The 19,033-nt window shown below is 59.2% G+C and overlaps 11 protein-coding genes across 11 annotated transcripts; 7 read left to right on the top strand and 4 right to left on the bottom strand.

The window, feature by feature from the left end:
- Positions 1–51: 51 nt before the first annotated feature.
- COLE_06795 (uncharacterized protein) lies at positions 52–1,150 on the bottom strand (the record flags this gene model as incomplete). Its single annotated transcript, XM_018423589.2, has 5 exons — positions 52–327; positions 410–540; positions 593–667; positions 721–862; positions 896–1,150. 5 exons carry the CDS (start codon positions 1,148–1,150, stop codon positions 52–54), a joined length of 879 nt encoding a protein of 292 aa, XP_018277700.1.
- A 233-nt stretch (positions 1,151–1,383) lies between these two features.
- Positions 1,384–2,356, top strand: COLE_06794 (uncharacterized protein; the record flags this gene model as incomplete). Its single annotated transcript, XM_018423588.2, has 2 exons — positions 1,384–1,551; positions 1,688–2,356. The coding sequence occupies 2 exons, from the start codon at positions 1,384–1,386 to the stop codon at positions 2,354–2,356; spliced, it is 837 nt and encodes a 278-aa protein (XP_018277699.1).
- Positions 2,357–2,450: 94 nt separating this feature from the next.
- COLE_06793 (uncharacterized protein) lies at positions 2,451–3,788 on the bottom strand (the record flags this gene model as incomplete). The annotated part of the gene is made up of 6 exons (XM_018425463.1): positions 2,451–2,546; positions 2,583–2,656; positions 2,690–2,783; positions 2,823–2,906; positions 3,046–3,097; positions 3,133–3,788. The coding sequence occupies 6 exons, from the start codon at positions 3,786–3,788 to the stop codon at positions 2,451–2,453; spliced, it is 1,056 nt and encodes a 351-aa protein (XP_018277698.1).
- Positions 3,789–4,858: 1,070 nt separating this feature from the next.
- COLE_06792 (uncharacterized protein) lies at positions 4,859–5,053 on the top strand (the record flags this gene model as incomplete). The annotated part of the gene is made up of 2 exons (XM_065626502.1): positions 4,859–4,956; positions 5,023–5,053. 2 exons carry the CDS (start codon positions 4,859–4,861, stop codon positions 5,051–5,053), a joined length of 129 nt encoding a protein of 42 aa, XP_065482196.1.
- A 561-nt stretch (positions 5,054–5,614) lies between these two features.
- On the top strand, positions 5,615–7,294 carry COLE_06791 (uncharacterized protein; the record flags this gene model as incomplete). The annotated part of the gene is made up of 4 exons (XM_018423587.2): positions 5,615–5,921; positions 5,965–6,083; positions 6,121–6,246; positions 6,305–7,294. The coding sequence occupies 4 exons, from the start codon at positions 5,615–5,617 to the stop codon at positions 7,292–7,294; spliced, it is 1,542 nt and encodes a 513-aa protein (XP_018277696.1).
- Positions 7,295–7,715: 421 nt separating this feature from the next.
- Positions 7,716–8,180, bottom strand: COLE_06790 (uncharacterized protein; the record flags this gene model as incomplete). The annotated part of the gene is made up of 1 exon (XM_018419424.2): positions 7,716–8,180. One exon carries the CDS (start codon positions 8,178–8,180, stop codon positions 7,716–7,718), a length of 465 nt encoding a protein of 154 aa, XP_018277695.1.
- Positions 8,181–10,179: 1,999 nt separating this feature from the next.
- Positions 10,180–10,797, top strand: COLE_06789 (uncharacterized protein; the record flags this gene model as incomplete). Its single annotated transcript, XM_018426928.2, has 5 exons — positions 10,180–10,300; positions 10,333–10,355; positions 10,388–10,442; positions 10,477–10,581; positions 10,613–10,797. 5 exons carry the CDS (start codon positions 10,180–10,182, stop codon positions 10,795–10,797), a joined length of 489 nt encoding a protein of 162 aa, XP_018276363.1.
- Positions 10,798–12,191: 1,394 nt separating this feature from the next.
- On the top strand, positions 12,192–12,790 carry COLE_06788 (uncharacterized protein; the record flags this gene model as incomplete). Its single annotated transcript, XM_018425549.1, has 2 exons — positions 12,192–12,420; positions 12,462–12,790. 2 exons carry the CDS (start codon positions 12,192–12,194, stop codon positions 12,788–12,790), a joined length of 558 nt encoding a protein of 185 aa, XP_018276362.1.
- Positions 12,791–13,400: 610 nt separating this feature from the next.
- COLE_06787 (uncharacterized protein) lies at positions 13,401–14,396 on the top strand (the record flags this gene model as incomplete). Its single annotated transcript, XM_018424140.2, has 3 exons — positions 13,401–13,938; positions 14,124–14,261; positions 14,296–14,396. The coding sequence occupies 3 exons, from the start codon at positions 13,401–13,403 to the stop codon at positions 14,394–14,396; spliced, it is 777 nt and encodes a 258-aa protein (XP_018276361.1).
- A 1,357-nt stretch (positions 14,397–15,753) lies between these two features.
- Positions 15,754–16,961, top strand: COLE_06786 (uncharacterized protein; the record flags this gene model as incomplete). Its single annotated transcript, XM_018425548.1, has 3 exons — positions 15,754–16,318; positions 16,370–16,620; positions 16,668–16,961. The coding sequence occupies 3 exons, from the start codon at positions 15,754–15,756 to the stop codon at positions 16,959–16,961; spliced, it is 1,110 nt and encodes a 369-aa protein (XP_018276360.1).
- Positions 16,962–17,045: 84 nt separating this feature from the next.
- On the bottom strand, positions 17,046–18,919 carry COLE_06785 (uncharacterized protein; the record flags this gene model as incomplete). The annotated part of the gene is made up of 2 exons (XM_018426927.2): positions 17,046–18,701; positions 18,758–18,919. The coding sequence occupies 2 exons, from the start codon at positions 18,917–18,919 to the stop codon at positions 17,046–17,048; spliced, it is 1,818 nt and encodes a 605-aa protein (XP_018276359.1).
- Between the last annotated feature and the right edge of the window lie 114 nt (positions 18,920–19,033).

The following is a 19,033-nucleotide window of genomic DNA, read 5'->3' as shown; positions in this document are numbered from 1 at the left end:
CGAGCTGCATGTACTCTATGCTATGATTGCTTGATGCCAGGGATGGCGAGATCAGAAGACAGCGAACTTGGCGGGCTTGAGGGCCGCGCGCGCATCGCGGAAAAAGCCTGTCCACAGTTCATCGCGGACCTCGGGCAGCGTGAGTAGCGAACGCTTCTTGCTGTCCCGGTGCCCGATGTCGAGCAGCACGACCGACTGTGGGGTCATTTTAAGCGCGCCGTCCGCCAGAAGCTTGGCGACGCGCGCCGGCGTGCCGACCGCAATGGAGACGCGCGTCTTAGCGAGATACTTGATCTGGTCCGCGAGCTTGAAGTGCTTCGCGAAGAGCTGATGTGAGCGAATATGCATGGCACAATGACGGGAGCTACCCTGCCAGTTGCTCCCTTCGTGTCGCCCGAGTCGTACTCACCTTCGCAACCTCTCCCGGCCGCGGAACGCTGCGCACCGCCCGCACGACATCTGCACAACGTATCCCGCTCAAGCTGAGAATGAGCACACGCGGACACCCCGGCTTGGGCTTCTTCGGCGCGTCCTTCAATGCTGCCATCAGCTCGCTTCGGGGTGGACACAAACCACCAGAGCCTCGACTAACCGTCGTTCAGGCGGCCCACGAGGCCGGCAAACTCGCCCTCGCCTGACGGCGGCACAGGCTCGAGAATGCTTGATGCTGCTGTCAATGTCTGTCCGCCGAACTATCCTAATCCGCTCCATTGCTCTCACATGCAACAGCCACGTCGTCAATCTCCATCCCGGTGGCCGCGGGCATGGCGGCGCGCACACTCGCCAGCAGGAGCTGCGCGACCGCCTCCGGCTCGAGCGTCGACGGGTCGGCGGTCTCCTCGTCACCATTGGCGGCGGCGCGCTGGGATCAGCCTCGCTCTTCCATGTATCTCACCTTGGCAGCGCGCCTCGCCTTGTCCTTGTCCCGCCTCCGCTTCTTTCGCGCCTTCTCGTCGTCCTCCCCCTCCCCCTCCTTCTCGGGTTCTTCGCGCGCCCGTTTCTTGGGCGCAACCTCCTCGTCGTCCGTCATCCATCCGTCCCCCTCGTCAACCTCGACCTCCTCATCGCTCGCAAGCAAGCTCTCGTCGAGCTCGAGCCCGTCGTCCAGGTCGTCGCCGCCGCCCTCGTGCGCGAGCGGGTGTTGTGCCATTGTGTGGTGTTTGTTGGTGTTTTCGGAACAGTTGAGTGGCGATTTGACGTGCAATATTTCGGGCGGGCCGTGATTTACGTAAGGGCGCACGTGGGCCCCGCACTGACCTCCAGCAGCGGGATGGTTGGCCGGCCCGAGTGTGGAGGTGTTCTCGCATCAACACATCGGTGAGTCACGATTGCGGAGGCGACGGCGGCAGCTGACGCGCAGCAAACGGCGGACAGAGTAGAGCAATGGTGCCACAAGACGCGCCCCGAGCCCCGCCGGGCGGCAGCCTCCTCCGCGTCCTCACGCACACCCAGAATGCGAGCGCCGCGGCCTTTGGCCTGTTCATGGGCATACATCTCGCGGCGCCCATCGCGGCCGGTTTCGGGGGGACAAGTGCAGCCGACGGCGTCATGGTGAGTGCAGAGACAAACAGGGCGATGGGGGCATGCGATAGCGCGATGGCTCAGTCCCTGCGCCTCGTTCCTGCCTGCCTCGCACCCGCCAGCCTCGCTGGGCGCGCGCTGGGACTGCTCACTGACTACACCGCAGCTCGTCGGCCGCGAGTACTACCTCTTCCTCGAGCCTTTAGCCGTCTACGCTCCACTCGGTTTGCACCTCACTGCCTCGCTGGCGAAGCGCGCTGTCCTCGTCTATCGCACGCGGCGCTTCCACTGCACTGCGCATACCGTTCTCGGCTACGTTCTCCTCCCCCTCCTCATCCCACATCTCATTCTCCACCGCATTCTCCCGTCGACTGAGGGGCCGCCAATCAACGAGCTCTCGCCGAGTGAGATGGGTTACGAGTTTGCTGGCTACGCATGCGCCACGCGCAAGTGGATGACTGCTGGCTACGTCGTGCTCACGGGCGTGGCGCTGTGGCATGGCATCGTGGGCGGGCTCAAGGTTTTGCAGTGGGCCAGAGGGTTGTGGAGGCGCGCTGAGGCGGTCAAGGACGCGGGGGAGAAGGTGCTGGAAAAGACGGCCGCCGATACAAGCAAGGCGCACGAGAAATCCGATAAGAAGAGGCGGAGGAGAGCACACATCTCGCAAACTGAGAAATTGCGCGCTATCCGCACCCTCGTCACTACCACCACTACGGCCGTATGCGTCGGCCTCGTCCGAATGACTGCCGACGCGCAGGGTTTGTCATCATTCACCGCGAGCCGCTATGATGCGGTGTTCGCATCGGCGCCGTGGGTCGCCGCTGGATTCCGCTAGCCTCCTTCAGGTTTTATTAGCGCGACGCGCGTGTTTTACATGTACAACCATCCACCGCCGCTTTAACAACTACCTGCTTACCCCATTGAAGCTACTATGTCCCAGGGCCCTTCACATTTGAGGATCGTCGGTCCATCACTTCCGCCAGCGCTTGCGCGGCGATTTCCCCCGGAGTGAGGAGCTTCTCAGCCTCGGATCAGCTCGTCTTCACTTGTCCCAGGCGCACCTTTTTGCGCAGGGCTTTCGTCTTCTCCTCGAAGGTGATTGCCTTCAGGGCAATCTCGTCCCGCTGTTCAGAGACTCATCGTCAGCTGAGCTGAGCATGCAACTCACGGATTTTCTCGAAGTCCTCACGAGCGACCTCAATGAGGCGCAACTTCTCTTTCTCGGCCGCGTCGATCTTGTCAAGTTCGGTGAACGCTTTCTCCTGGATGTAAGCGAGTTAATGGCTACGCTGCAAGTCTACCTTCAGCTCCACTGCTCTAAGTTGGGCGCTGGTTGCGATCTTGACGAGCGTCTCATACCGCAGGACTTCGCTGTCGCGCCAAGTCTGCACATGCGAGCTGCTTAAGCCTCTGACACTGGTTCACCAACCTGATCAATCCGCCATTCAGTATATCGAGAAGCGGCTGAAACCAATCCATAACGACTCTTATCTCAGCCTCAGGCCGTATCCTGGAACTGTTCACGACGCTGGTGAGCTGTTTGAGGACATCGTCAATTTGCTCGAAGTCGATGGCTCTTGACTCGTTAGTGACATCAAGATGACAGCCTACTCAGCGTCCGAGTTTTCGCTGGCGTCCGTAAGTGGGTCCGATGGAGGTGGGAGAAGGCCGATAATCTCAGGCTTTGTCACCCCCGAGAGACGCAGAGACACGTCTTGCGCCTGGGAAGCAGGTCCGACCTCGTTCGGACTGGGGGCGATCTCCTCGTAAAATGCCTTGCGCTGCGATTCTGGTAAGGATTTGATGTATCTCTGCAAAATGGCATGAAGGGCCTGCGGGTCGTTGGGGGAAGGATGGGCACCTTTGGGTAGGGGCTCAAGGTGTTGATCGCGGTCGAGAACCGGGTCACCGTCCTCGACCGATGTGTAGCTTTGACGGTGAACCCCTCTGTGACGCTTGCTTGCGGGCCCAAGTTGAGACTGGGAGCGCGGCCAGATGAGATTGGTGTCGTTATCGTTACGTCTGGCTGTGGCGCGACTGTCGCGCGGACCACGGCGGGCGTCAGATGCGGTCATGTGCGGATCGCGAGGGAAGGTCGTGTTGGCGCGACTGTCCGCGGAGAAAGCGTCGTCGGGTTGGCGGTTCTCTGGGTAGCTGCGGCGGCGGCGAGCTTGGAGGAAGGAAGAGTTGGCATCTCTGTCCTCAATGTCAGAGGAGGGATCGACATTGGCGCGGCGACGGGCGGAGCGCCCCGTCGCTGATCGCATGGTGAGCGGAGAGCCCGAGTGAGAGTGAGATGTGGAAAGGAACGCCAGAAACAGCAGGAGGGATGATGAGGTATAGGGATGGGTGAGAGATGAGAGAGTGGGCGATGAACGATGTGAGAGTCAAGGATCGAGGAAGATCGCTAGCCCAGCTATCAGCTACCTGCTAGCTGCCAGGATCTAGGCCAGATGGTAAAAACTGGACGCGCCGGCCGACCCGGGGAAGCCTTGGGAGCATGCTAGCATGGGAGGCTTGCGAAGTGGGCGCGAGCGCGCGAGAGATCACGAGAAGCACGAGTCGTATTGAAGCTTCGAAGGCGACCGTTAGTCTCGTTTGGCCGCCCGCCGCCGGCGCGTCCACCGTGAACCGGTGAACTGACGGGGTCAATGCGGAGTACCTCCTCCGCTCATCCGCTGATCTCCGTTGCCGCTCTACCATGTAGCACCTCCTCAGCGTCACCGTTGTTCCCAGCACTACACTTTCCCCCAAGACACGGACTGGCTCTTGGTCTCCCCTTGATCAATCCACGAAAAGGGCATTGTTGGGTTGGGGAGCGTACCCCCGCCACGGCAGTGAACAGCCTGCTACATAAGTGTTAGTCACCGCCGATGATCCGATTATGCCTTGGGACAAGCACATGAACTCTCGGCGCCACCGTCACCCATGCGACCCTTGAATGCGTTGAAACCTCAGTTGATGTTCAGTTGTCAGTTGATCAAGGGCGCAGAGGGGTGCCGAGGGGCCGAGGGGCTGGGAGGCTTTTGTTACACAAGATGCGTGGCCGCTCGGACCTCTTTCGCCGCCACCCAACCGCGTTCGGGCGCGGGCCGACTTGCAACGCTGTCCAGAGTATGCAGCCTGTCCATGCCGTCCAGCACATGCAACACAGCTGCACTCCCACCCAACTCCGGCCACTCCACCACGATCCACCATCCGCTCACTGCAACGCCCCCTCCCTCCACTCACCAAGCATCTCTCTTCCGCCCAACTCGCATCTCTGGCCATCACCTACCTCCCACCCACTCATTCTTTACGCACAATGGCCGGCAACCGCGCAGTCTCAAAAGTTACCATGCAGGAGCTCAAGCTCCGGCGACTCGTCGAGAACAACCTCCGCCTCCGCGACGAGCTCTCCCGCCCACGCACTATGGTTTCACTTGCCAGCCTCAAGTGAGCCATAGAACCTTGCTTCGCTGACTCAAGCCTGATCAACTACTGTTCCGAGACGCGCGACCCTCTCGTACGCACCTGCCTTCGACCTCTCTGACTCTAGCTCCCATCCGTGTGGGGACCACTCGCCAAGGGCGAGGACGCCTTCGCGCCTGTCGAGGAGGCCGCGTGCTGCACAGGTGCGTAGTCAGATTAGTCCCCGCTTACTCCCTCAGTCCAGTAAAATGCGCGCCGTCAATCCGCGTTCCATCACATTCAAATACATTGGCCTCTTCTGATTAATTCGCGCTGTCTTGACCGCATGCATGTACCTCTTCCGTGTCTTGCTTTCGGCTTTGGGAGGGGGTTGCCATCAAGGCCGTGGCCATGGGCATGGTGGGTGAAGGGGTTGGAGCAAGAACAATGGGCGGCGACCTCCCCTGATGCTCCCACTGCTCTTGCACGTGCAGTATTAGACTCCGCTTACGACTGGCAGGGTGCAAGGTGGAGGCCGTGGAGGATTGTGAGCGTCACTGCAGCATTGGCCACCCAGAAGTGGAGGTGATGCACCTATAAATGACAATCTCGCTCCTCATCGCTCATCCCCATCTCATAGCGCCGTCCCCTTTCTCACTCTCCCTCTCAACCTACTCCTTCCCCAGCCTCGCTGCCCAATACCATGCCGAACCCACTAGAATACGACGAAGAATCCGACACTGGCGACGGCCTCTTCGGTTCGGACGACGAGGACAATGGTTGCATCGACGTCGACGACATTCTGCCCGACACGCGGAAACCTGTTGCTCCTCTAAAGTCAAGCACCGCCGCCTCCGTATCTCTTACCGGTGCTTCGACGTCCCAGTTATCCACCCCTTCTGGACGTCTTAACCCGGACCAGCGTTACGAGGAGCTCACCCGTCAGCGCTCCTTCTTAGAGCCGGCACCCATCACCGGCCCCCCCAGCTTCAAGGCTATGATCATGCGAGGTGAGTCAAACTGACAAGCCAAAGGGCGTATTTGACACAACAGTCATCTTGCAAAACGCTTCTCGCATAGACGACATCGGCGGTTTGACGTACAAGCAGATGGCTATCTTCATCGACCAGCTACCACGGACGCAACTCCAAGAGGTGGAGGAGAACTGTCCGGTGAGCTGCTGTTGAGTGACTAGGAACTTACAACTAGCACCTGTACAAGGACACAGATTGGCTTTGGGAGGCCTTCCTCATCAAGGAGTTCCCTTTGTTCTACACAAAGTGCCGCGACAAGGGTGGTGAGCCGCGCACGAGCGGATGGAGGCGCAAGTTTGCAGTGGGTACATCGTTCACTATACAGCCGAAACGTCGCAAAGATTAAGGCTGACTGGCAGGAAGCGTATCAGGAAGCGGAGGAGCGTAAGACGAAGGCAGCTGCGCGCATTAGTCTGAAGTATGCGGAAGCCGAAAAGGTCCGTCAGGACAAGAAGATCCGCCTGATCGACGACTTCGTCGCACCTCCGAAAGGCAGACGCGGTGGGCACACTTTGCGTAACGCGAAGATAGGCAAGCAGTCCCTGCCCACCAACTACATGGCGCAGAAGCAGGTCCGCGGGACGTCGGCGATCAGCAAGGCGCGCACCGACTTGCAGCGCACGAGGGTCGCCCTCACTCATGCCAGCGGGAAGTATGTGCCGCCATCGTCGCGTCCGGTTGCAGCCTCCTCCACGTCGGCGTACGACAACCCATACGCGCGTTCGACAATGCTGCATGAGTCAAACCCCAAACACCCCAACTACGTGGCCCCGGAGCTGCGCGTAGAGGGACCGCGCTTGCCACCACCTCGCGTTCCCAAGCCCAGCCCCACCGTCGCGCCGGATGCGGATCCCTTCCCCGGTTCGCGCCGCACCGATCCTGCGGCTCGCGCATCTCTTCCGGAGCACATTAAACTTACGAAGCCGAGCCAGCAAGAGCGCTTCCGCATCGACGACTACAAAATGACTAAGACGGCACCGATGCGCGACATCCGCAAGCCAGAGGTGCCGAACTTCAACCCTGACACGGTCGACAAGCCCAAGGCCAAGATCGACTTCTTCGCTCGCCCTCAGATGGCGAAGGCGAAGCGCCCTCCGCCTGTCGATGAGGAAGCAGACAACAAGCGCGCCCGGAAGGATACGGGCGAGGGGACCTCAACCTCGCCTCCTGCCTCTGCGCGGCCACCTCCTCCGCATGCCACTCCACCTGCTCCTGGAGCTGCTCCATCATTCCTCCTCAAGAAGAAAACTAATCGTCATTCTGGCCCTCAGCGCATCACCACCACCGACGTTGAAGCCGTTAAGCGATCTATAGCCAAGCCTGGCAATCGGGTCCCACGCCGCCGTTAGCGGTCGATTCCCCACATCATATCACATCACTGCATGCGCATCGGTACTGCATTGCATCGCATCATTTCCAGACATTGTTCCATATGTTGTACTGCTCACACCAGATGCATTATATTGTCCACCTCACTATGCTACGCTTGTGGCAAGCTCCGCGTGTCCCGCTACTTCCGCTCATTCCCCTCCCCGATGATCTCATGCTTGGTCGAGTCGGCCATGAGGATAGACTGAAGATGCGTGTCGTTGTGCACAAATACGACGCTTTCATCGGGGTCACTTACGACATGGGGGACGCGGGGAAGCAGACTACTTGCCCGAAGTGCGAGGACAAGAGCTGCCTGAGATGAGCGTCACCGAGTGAGAACTGACCATAGCCGCAACACTAAACCAGAATGCATTACCGATGTGCCCGGTGTACTCTCCGTCAGTTGCCGACTTGACCTTGGCGCGCGTAACCTGAGATTAGCTCCGCAATAATGACATTCACCAGGATGAACGCGAGGTTGAGGGCAAACGCGAGCACGGATGAGAACGTCGCAAGAACGAGGGTGGCAAGAACCGCGGGGCGGAGGCCGGAGATATCAAGGGCCCACGCAGCAAGCAACGTGAGCATGGCAATGCCCGAAAAACTTGCTGCGAGCGGATTGACGAGTAGTGCGCCGGAAAGGCAGGGGAGGAAGCCGAGCCCCCCGACGTGCACCAGTGGCGGGGCGCTGTAACCGACCACGGGCGAGCTGCATACCGTTCTGAGACTAGGATCAGACGAGATGCAATAGGACAAGAGGGCCTGGGTGGGACCGAGCGCATGTTGTCCCTTTGCGACGCGGAGGGAAACCCAAAGGCATGTGCTGATGTGTCGAGGGATGTCACTTACTTGGTACGGGTACATGTACCGAACACGCCCAAGTCTGCTGCCCAGTGGCCGCGGTACGCAATCCGGAGAAGAGCAATGTTGCTAGTTGTCGGCACTGAAAGGGATGTCGCGAGGAGGAGGGCGAAGGCGGCGGCTCAGGTTAGTGGGAAGAGTGTGATTGGCAGTGAAATGATGGTTGGGAGTGAAAGTGGAAGCGACAATGATACCGGTGATACTCACAAATGAAGAACAGTACAAGCGGCGCGATGTACGCTGCAGCCTTAACAGAGGCAGGCGTGGTCGGGGGGAAGACCTCGTCGTCGTCGTCGTCCCCGTGACCCTGCACCGTGGGGGGCGTGACCTCGACGACCGGCGTCGTGGGTCCTAAGACCTTTTCAACAGGAGCGGGCTTGCTCTTTTGGACAAACATCATCTCGACGCGATCCGGTGTGAGAAGGGGGGGGGGGGGGGGGGGGGGGGGGGGGGCACGCAGGGGAAAAGGAAGAGACCCAAGAAGAGTGGCCGAGACAACTGTACAAATGCTAAAAGGTGTGCTGAAGTGATGGTTGACAGGTGAATACGCGTCGCACTTGGCGTGAGTGGTCCGATCAGGTATGTGCACGCCAAAGAAACAAACTGGGGCTATCGCCCACAGGACGAGCCGGATGGCGGCGGCTATAGCAGTGCGCGGCCCGCTCGAGATTGTGGGAAGGCACTGTGGGGCCGCCCAGAGTAAAAGAGGCAAAGCTATATCTACAGATATGGCTTGGCTTGGGGACCAAACATGGTCCGTGTGTACGAATATGCGGAATCGGGCATGTCGTGAGCGGAAGCGGGGGTGAGGGGGCCATGATCGTGAGGCCTGAGCGTTCGCCTCCTTTACGAGGGTCAGGGTGATATGGATTGGAATAAAATGTGCAACCATGTCAATGTGCTCCGTGGGTTTCCCAGCACGCTTGGGGTGTGATAGAGAGATTGCGTCGTCCACAAAATGAAAAACAAATGGAGAGCAGGGCTCAATACAAAAGGGAAGTACCATCTTGTGCATGGCGGAGGTCAGATGGTGTGAGTTGGGACCGGCTGCGCTACGTACGCCAAGCGTTTTGTCGCAATGATCGACCGTTTTGGCTGCAATCTATACTGCACTAAGTAAACTACGGCGGGTTATTTCTCATCAATTATCTATCTCTGTGCCCGCCCTGGACATCTATGGTGGCGAAGGCTTGTTGTAACATACTTACTGTTTCCTGGCTTAAGGTGACTATCGGTTTCGTTAACGCGCCGGTGTCTGGGAACTGTGGCGCTTCTCAGACCCGCGGTCAAGGTGGGGCATTGGGTGTTCGGTAGAAATTACGAATAACGTCAACAAACGTCCTCAAGGTCCTCAGGCAGGAGCTCTGTTAACTGAGGCTCAAGCCGACCTCATGCACTTCTGTTGGGGATTCTGTTCGTGCGGAAGTTTCAGCACATTGTGTGACTTCCGTGTTGTGGTGACGTACCATTCAAAGGTTGAAGAGGAAGGGGGAGGGGGCAGTGGCATGCATGCTCTTAGAAGTCCGACGGAATTCTCTGAGACCAGTGGAGCGGAGGCATGCTACTTAACCTTACCACCAGGAACTCTAATCAGGCGCGTGACGTGATGCATGGTGCCATGTTTGTTGGTCTCACTTGTGCACACCCAGTAAAAGGCGATGAGACGGCGCTGCTGCACAACAGTGACAAGAAGACTGCCACGGTGGAGCACCTTCCCTGGGACTCTGTTCATGGGATTATGTGCCAGGCAGGTATGAAAGCCTGTCGAAGCCCACCTTGCGAGAACTGTTGAGTTGTGGCACTTTTTCCCCATTCCACAGTGTTCCTGGTCGTGAGGCCACATTCGTGTGACCACATAGAAGAAGAAGCGATGTACATATCTGCCCACTCTGAGACGCAAAGGCACATGTGTTCAGCTGACTTCCCACCAAGCATAACCCAAGGGAACCAAGCATATATAATGCGGCTCTCATGATCCTTGATCAAACAACACATCCACATCATGTCCAGCTTCGGCATCTTCAACGGAGGCAAGAACCCTAACGCTGCCAACAGTGAGGTATTAGACGCATTGACGGGTGAGACCGCGCCGGCGCTGCCGCGTTGGGAGCGCAAAAACTTTGGTGGGTTCTACTTCGGCTCGAGCTGACGTCAGTCGACTTTGCTGCACCCAAGCGCGTAAGTCTGGTGACATTCAGATCTGACATCAGATTGTGCAACAGACCGGCAAGCAGTACGGACGGATCTGCCCGAGTTGCGGGGAGCGTAAGTTGGTCTCTCTCTACACCACCAACGCCAGCCTCGGTCGTAGGTGCATCGCAGATGCGTGTGCTGTCGCTATTCTGGGTCGTCCCGGTGTGGCCGGTTGGTCCGCAGAAGGAGATCTGGGGGTGCGGGCGGTGCGGTGAGTAAACATCATACAATCCTGATGCCAGGATGGCGGCAGGATCGCAAGGGCGGCCCCGAGCCAAAGAAGCAGGACCTCAGCGAGGCTGCTCACCCTGTGCTACTCGACGTTGAAACTACCAAGCGCGCCGCTGAGGCGATCGAGGGTAAAGCGCTCGAGCCCAGGCCGCTCCCCGAAATGTCAGAGGAGCCCCCGAAGGGCCCGAAGGAGTAGATGAGTATCGGTGGGATATTAGGGCGCCCCGTAACAACAGGCGCTCTGCAAGAACAAATTGAATGTCCGAGTCGTCAGTAAAGAAATGAAGCGAAATGCTGTTTAGAGTTAGTCCTGTGGTATGAAGTGACAGCCGCCAACAGGCTTTACCACCTTACAGATTTGTGCAGGCTTTGAAAGGCTGACCCCTACCGATGTTGAGTAGGATTGGCCCCATTATCAATCCAGTGGACTGTTAGGGATTGCGCCACACAATCGGTGCTCGGCGATTCATGCTCAGGCATGGGACGGGCGGCCTGGACATCGCTTTCAAAGGGGAGCTTCCAGCGGCTCGCCAGATCGCCAGACTGTCAAGCTGCCCAGCCGTCATGGCGTTAGGAGTTCACGTTGTTGCCGGCCATCCCAGGTGCATCGGGCGGACACGTGTCGACAGGCAATGGTCATTCCAGGTCCACCAAGACCTCGCATGACTCAGCATGGCCCAAACTTGTCGCTTCGGCCATCTCTGAGGTTAACAGTCATGTGAGCAGACGTATTCTTCACCGCCCCAATTGACCAAGCGGCCAGTGGATCATTGCCGAAAGGCGGTGCCATTCCATCGGAGCCAAAAGCACATACGGACTAAGAGAAGGTTCGACCTATGCTTGCCAGGATTAGGGCAAGCCTTCTTCGCCAAGCATGCTTGCGTCCAGCAGAGATGTTTATTAGCACAGCTTCCAGGTCCTGGGTCCCGCGGTATAGGAAACAAGGAATTGCCGGGTGTGCCGGGGTAGATCCGCTAGATTTGCGTTAGATATGACGATTGACCCTGCTCTAAACAGAGTATAATGACAACCGAGGGCGCAGCATCGAGGCGGAATCCTCATTATTCGCGTTGGGTCTACCCGCTGCAATAGACGTGCCGAAGTGTGTAATATCACTTCGCGGAACTTAAAGACCCTTTTCATTCGCTCCGCTCACTTCGACCGCCCCGCTGAGCGCCGTTAGATTCTGGGCCCTGTTCGCGGTCAAAGACGATGGTGCTGACGCGGGCCATACTGCGCGGACCATGGAGGTCAAAAGCTCGGTGGCGTGCAGGGAAGGTCATTGGGTATGACCATCCTCTGAAAGGATCGAGGATTGATTATCGAGAATCGGCGGGCAACGACGCGGAAGGGTGGCGGAGTTCCTTGCGGAGAGACCACGGTGAGAGCACACAGCACAGAGGAGACATCTTCTGACCTGCTGACCTCGGTCTGAGCGACTGCTGTTGCTCCACACATGCTGAGTCGGCTCCTGTTGACGCGGAGCAAGGTGTTAGCCGACGACTGGGGAAGCGCTATAAAGGGGCCTCCAGTGGCCACTGACTGCCCTCCTCACGCACTCTCACTCTGACGCTCGCCACACACCTAGCAATGCTCACTGCCCTCTTCGCTCTTCTTGCTGCCACCGCCACGCTCGGCGCCCAGATCCACCCCCGTGGCGACACCCGCTTCTGCCTCCAGGCCACGGACGCCCCGAAGAACGGCGATGTCGTCTCCGTGAACACCTGCAATGGCAGCCGCGGCCAGGACTTCACCATTTCCCCAGGCTCCACCAAGGTCAAGGTCGCCGGCTCAAACTTCTGCCTCGACGCGGGCTCCAGTACGTTCTACTTCAGTGCTGAGCACCAAGACTGACCTAAGGCCCGGGCAACGGCATCAGGATGAAAGTTTGGCAGTGCTACGATGGCCTCCCGGCCCAGCAGTTCTACCTCACCGGCGATGGTCGCATCGCGGTTGAGGGCAAGGGCCAGTGTCTTGACCTCACCAACGGCAACCTTGTTGCTCTCAACCCCGTGCAGACGTGGGAGTGCGGCACGGGCAACAACAATCAGTACTGGACGGTCGGCGGTGGTGGTCCCGGCCCTACTACCGTACCCCCTACCTCCGTTCCTCCCTCGTGCGCGCCGTCCACTGTCACTGTTACGGTGACGCGCGCTGCTGCCAAGCGTGAAAACCGCTACCAGCATTAAGCCGGCCATGAGGGCGGGGCTGCAGACCCGCCTGGCCACGGACAATTATCGGACAATGGTACACTATGGTTATGAATTCATGAGCGCTCTTTGGCCTTTATGGTTATTAGCTGCCTTACTCTCAGCTGCTAAAGCCACAAGGGTCGATACCATCGCTAAGGGGACGAATGATAGATGATTCAGAAACATGACCATCACCAAGGGTCGCGTGGCGAAATGGCATCGCGTCTGACTACGATTTAGCATCGTTCTCATCAGGAGATCGCGGGTTCGACCCCCGTCGTGACCTTGGATAATCCTTTTGTCATCATACGCTTTTGTTGCATGCAATTCTTTATCCCTGTATCGCAGACAGCTTCCTCCAATTATCGTTCCACACCTTCTATGCACCTCTGCCTCGCATTGATGTGTTCCGCACGCAACTGAAATGCACTCGGTGGCTTATCCATCGGCCGACATCGGAAGGGGCGGTTATCATCCTGCAGTCGGGATTGGCCAGACGGGGTCCCCACAACCGTGTCGTCATTATCCCGGCTCGTCTCCGCCAATCGTGCCCACACAACTCTCGACGCCTCGGTCAACGTCGCACGCACGGCGCTGGACAACTTCAATGGCCTTTGTCTCTGCTCATCCTACCATCAAAATGTTCACCGCTCGCGCTCTCCGCCCTCTGTCTCAAACTCCGCGCCTCGCGCGGGTGCGCTTCAACTCGGCGCAGGCGCGCCTTCCCATCCCTCAAGGCGCGCAGCACGGCAAGACGCTTCTGCTGCTCGGCGCCGCGAGCGCGGCCCTCGTGGCCGCCGCGACCACTGCGTTTGAGCTGCGCCGCACGCGCGTCCACGGCGCTGGGGAGGTGCAGGACGCCGTCGACGACGTGGCCGATGCCGCCGCTGAGAAGGTCGAGGACGCCAAGGCCGCGGCTGCCGACACGGCCGATAGTGTGAAGAGCAAGGTCTCGGATGCTGTTGATTCCGCAAAGGCCCATGCGGCGGATGCCGCCGGTAAGGTGCAGGATGCGGCAGCGCAGGCGCGGGGCAAGGCTGAGGATGCTGTGGCTGCGGCCAAGTCCAAGGTTGCGTCGGCGACGGGGCGTGTCCAGGACGCCGCTGAAGACACTAAGCAGGCGGCGCTCGAGAAGCTGCGCAAGGGTGAGTCAACATTGGGATAGTATTGGAAGGCCATGGGCCCGAGTGGCAGCGGCAGGTGACTCTTATGGCCTAGGCCATAGCGCCACGATTTGCACCTGTCTGTGCGCTGGGGAAGAGGTCGGGCTTGGTAATGGGCGAGGGGCGAGAACCTGTCCTGGCTAGTGACGGCACTGGCTGATCATCAGCCGCTGAGCCGCTCGCGGGCCTGCCGGGCGCTGACTCGGTCATCGCGGACCTTGAGGCGAGGGCAGCTTCAGTTGTGGGCGCTGCCGGGGACAAGGCATCTGATGCGAAGAAGGCGGTACTTGAGAAGATGCGTGCGGGTGAGCTGGACATGGTATCAAAATCTAACAGCAGCTGCCGAGCCCCTCGCCGGCCTGGAGGGCGCTGACACGGTCATCGCGGATCTCATGGCGCAGGCCGAGAGGGCACTGGAGAACTGGACGCCGAAGAAGTAAGCGACAACAATATCACGAGTCGAATATCACATGCACCAATGAGTTCTCTGGTCAATTGATGCCAACCCACACCACAAGGCTGGGAAGGATGGACTAGCTAAGCGACTGGTGTGGGGACCTCTGTGGCCCCTGCGCTCTGTACAATAACAATTCTCTGTACAAACAACAGACCTCTGTACTGCAGCCCCTCCTCCGTTGGGAGTACCCAGAGCCTTCTCAATCGCCTCCGGTGCGGTTGGTAGTCAAAGGGAGATTGGTAGTCTGCCTGAGCTCCCAGGACTCGCATGCAGAAGAACGGGCACTGCAGAACAGTGCGGCTTGAGCCGTCAAGGCTCAGTGTGTTGTCGGTCTGACCATCGATACGTATGCCGAAGCCGCCCGGCGCCAGACCGATTGCGCATTCAGCACCATATTCGCGCCGATACATGCGCGCCCTCATGCTGGCTTCTTTGCGGGCTTGATTTTGGGTGGCATCCAGCTAGTGCCAACCTAAGCGCGTTGCGTTGGGATGCTGGCGAGAAATACCGGAAAGGAGAAACTCCCATATCAAGTCCCCTCCTCCACGCCCAGTCGCGACTGTCTCGTTCTCACAAATGTTTCACCTTGCCGCCAAGAGACAGACCAAGATGCCGAGTCGCCCTGGAAATATGAATAGAAGTACTGTTATCAGACAGAGTTCAAGACGGGGCGACCCTGCTGGTTCCGGTTGATCCGGATTTGCCATCTGAGCCGGGCTGCGCCACATACATCGTAGCGATCTGCATGCAGGATCTCAGGATCGCCCTTACCTCGGCGCTTGGACCCCTCCCGAAGTCGGTCAATGTTCTCTCCACTCTTCAAATTCCGCGTACACGTCTTGACGGCATGCTGGTGGTACATCATACCATGCTACCCATGTGCTGTATGTGCCGTGCAAGGGAGAGGGGCGGTAGGTTCCACCCCGCCTATTGTGCCCACCTCTTTCAAGATCCTAGGTGGCTGCGGGACGGGCTCGCTTGATACCCGGGGGTGGGGTGAAGAGGGAGCGGGCGGGACTGGATTTTTACATACATGACGAGGCACAGAGAAAGCCTAGGGCTGGCGGGGAGACCGCGGAGAGTACTGGTCAACCGCGCGCTGAGCTTCGCGCAGACCTCTTTGCTAGAACGTGCACCAGGAACCAGACTCGTGACGACTGAGCTTGTTGATGGCCTCTTTGCCCCCTCCTTCATCCCAACTAGCCTTCTCACCATCGCCGTGGGTCTAACCGACTACCAGCATGACGACCACCATAGGCACCCAGGCTGCTCATCCAGCATCACAACATCGGCAACACCGCCGTAAAACGTCCATCTGCGCGGCCACCGCTCACAACCTCATGAGCGACGAGATTTCCCACCTCGAGTTGTCGCCCTCGACGTCAACGCTCAGCGGCGTCAGCGAGCCGGCCCACTATCTTCCCATGAGCGTGGGCCGACGAGGCACCGTCACTAGTATTACCAGCAGTGCCAACGGACATGCCAAAGGCGCGACAAATGGTGACACTACACCCACTACCCCGACCCCGGGGGCGACGCCGCGCTCTGGGTCGTTACGATCGCGTGCACTCTCCATTAATCACCAATACCTCCCCAGCAAGGGGTCACCGCCGCCGCCAATGCCGACGAAGACCGTGCCTTTGCCGTCCCCAGTGCCCAGCCGCAATCCACCTCCCAGCTATCACAGCCCACCACTCGCGGCCGAGCGTAAGCCTGTCGCACCGGCCCCGCCCGTCGTCTTTGCAAGCCTTATGCTGCTCGGCCAGGACAAGATCCGCATCGCCGGCTTTCCCGAATCATGCCAGGAGCTCCTGAGAAATGTGCTGAGCAAAGGGTGGACTGGGGTGGAGGGCAAAAGGAATCCTGCGCCAGGCGTCTTTGAGTGGAAGCTTGCAAAGTCGCCATGTGAGTAACCCGAGTTTGGTTTGAGAACTAGGGGCATAGTATTGACAGTAGGGTCGGCGGACGCACCACTCGCATCGTTCCGCCTCATCGAGTTCATTCTCTTCTCACTGTCGAAGGAGGGATGGAGTCTAGCTCTGTCCGCGGGCATGCCAGGCAAGCATAACGCGCGAGATACGTTCTTCTTCATGCCAACCGAGCGGCGGCAGCGGCGATTCTTCAGCGTCATCTTCGGAACACACATGATCACGCTGCTCGATGCTCCTGATCCGCGCGTGTGCGAGGCGTTTGTGCAGGCTTGTGAGGTGTGTATTGCGCCCCAATCTGCCGATGGGATGTCACTGACGCTCAGACGTGGCCAGGAGGCGCAGGTTCATTGTACTCGCGGGAGCACGGCGCCTTTGCCATCAACATGAAGCGCCTCGGCGATGGTGACACGGCATGGCCGACTACAGGTGGCAAATACGAACACGCAATGCCGCAGCTTATGTGCGTTGTCCTCCAGCGCATGGCGATGGTCGGTTATGAGTGCGTGACGACGTATGATGTCTTGGACCGGAACGCGAGCTGGCATTGGAACGATGCAAAGGGCATCGTCACGGGATCCATGCCCGCTATCGATGTCTGGGTTTTCGCGGAGAGGTAATTCTGAGCGGTACATCTGTTTGCGGTAATTCGTACTTCTTGGTTGCACCAAACCCCATGCTACTACTGTTGTATATCTCCCACTCTACGCGCCATGACTATCACCAGGACCAGGAGGTATACCCCCACGCCCACGTCCTGAAAAGCTGCCACCGCGCATAGCGCCACGACCAGCATAGCCGATCCGAAAGGGCAACCCAAATATTCCACGCCCCGGAAAGTCTATGCGCGGCATATCTTCGCCTGCTGCTGGTCGAGCATTTTGTGGCTGCGGCAGCTTCTTGGGCTTGTACCCGAGCACGAGTGCACCCGTCTGCATCCCGGCAGCCGTGATAGAGAAGGCAAACGCTTCGCGCCCATCTTCACCGGGAGGGAATTTAACGCGTGTCGGCTCCTCGCGGGGATTGACACTCCCGTCGCCGAGTTGCCCTTGCCCGTTTTGGCCCCACGTGTACATCTCACCCTTCGATGTGAGAGCAGCCCAGTGCCAGTCACCCGCCGCGACCTGAACCACGGGTAGGTTCGCAAGGCCTGGGACTTCCATGGGGCGTACCTCGCGGCCGCAGTTGCGCGAAACCGATTCGAGGCGCTGCAAAAGCACCTTGCCAGCGGCTCCATCAGACGGCGTGGAGTAGGCCGCGAACGTCGTGAACTGGGCCGAGATATGTGAGATGGTCGGTAATGAGAAGTGCTGCATGTACTCCCAGGCCCCGACGGTACCGTCTGAAGTGCGCGCGGCCCACACCTCGCCGTTCTTGCGGAGTGCAACGACAAAGTCGCGGCCGCAGGCAATCTTGATAACGCGATGTGCCTCGGCCAGCCCTCTCTCGTCATAGTCTTTTGACCAGAGCCCATCGTGCTCTTCCGTGAGGCTTGAGCTGACCTCAGGGCGAGGCGGAATTGGGTCGGTAGCCTGCACAATGTCGCCGCTAACAGTGCCCCACTTGAACTCACGTGCCGAGTTCACGCCATCAATGCACACCGGGCCATCCATTTGCTCCTCTGGTGTTGTTGCGGGCTTGTAGTCGTCCCGGAAGGGGAACCAGACGTAAACATCTCCTGCGGCAGTGAGGAGTGCGCTCATCTCCCAACCAGCTGCGATCTGGGCAATGTGGGGTGCGCGGCCCGGGGCGCCGGCTCCCGATGCAGTTGGGGCCGTGAGCGCTCGGGCGGTGTGCTGGAAGGCACGACCCCAAGCACGCATCTCCCACACGAGGTTGTCGGCGTCAAGAACAAGGAGGTGGCTGCGACCGAGCGCGATAGATGTAGCGGCATTGGGAAGCGGGATGCGGGCTGGCCTCTCGACCTCGTGCCTTCGGTTCTCCCAACCTCCACGGGAGAACCCCGTTCCTTCTAGCTGGCCCCACACCCACACGTTACCGGCCGCGTCGCGCGCTGCAAAGCTCCACCCGCCGGCTTGGAGTTCGACGACGCCGACCGGCTCGCGCTCGCCAGGAGTAGTGGGGACGGGAAGCGAAAAAGCGCGTGCGACGTCGTACGGACGGGGCAAGTTCCAGCGATACCGGTTCATGCCAGTGTCCGCGAGCGACGTAAGACGCGACTGTGTTCCCTCGCCCCAGAGATACACGTGCGGTCGAGTGAGACCGAGATAGACACGCTTGAACCAGCCCGCGTCGCGTGAATTGCGGCCGTCCTCCGACCGTGGAGCAGCGAGGCCGAGGTTGGCGGCAGAGTACGAGAAGTCCGCCTGCATCATGGACCGCCAGAGCCCAGGGTCATTCTGGAATCAGCTGGTAGCGCGAGACAGGCCTCTGTCTGTAGGTGCCAAATACATACTGCGAGCGCGTGAAGCTCCCTGTTCACTAGCGAGATGTTGAGGAGGTCCTTCAAAGGGAGGACCGGGAGTAGGCCCTGCAGCAAAACCTCGGGAGGCAGGTCGAGCAGCGATGGGCCATTGTGCGCGTCGCCTAGACGAGGCATAGGCTGCTGTGCGGACATTGTGGATGATGTGAAGGTGTAACCGTGCTATGGTGACATGTGCTCAGACGACGCCACTACCACGTCATCAACGACAGTCGGGGGCCGAATAAGATCTCTTGAATGCCACCAAAC

The sequence above is a fragment of the Cutaneotrichosporon oleaginosum genome (assembly GCF_008065305.1).
Source record: "Cutaneotrichosporon oleaginosum strain ATCC 20508 chromosome Unknown ATCC20508_contig06, whole genome shotgun sequence".
NCBI lineage: Eukaryota > Fungi > Basidiomycota > Tremellomycetes > Trichosporonales > Trichosporonaceae > Cutaneotrichosporon > Cutaneotrichosporon oleaginosum.
Note: the sequence above shows the minus strand (reverse complement) of the source record. Positions and strands in the feature narration are given on the sequence as shown.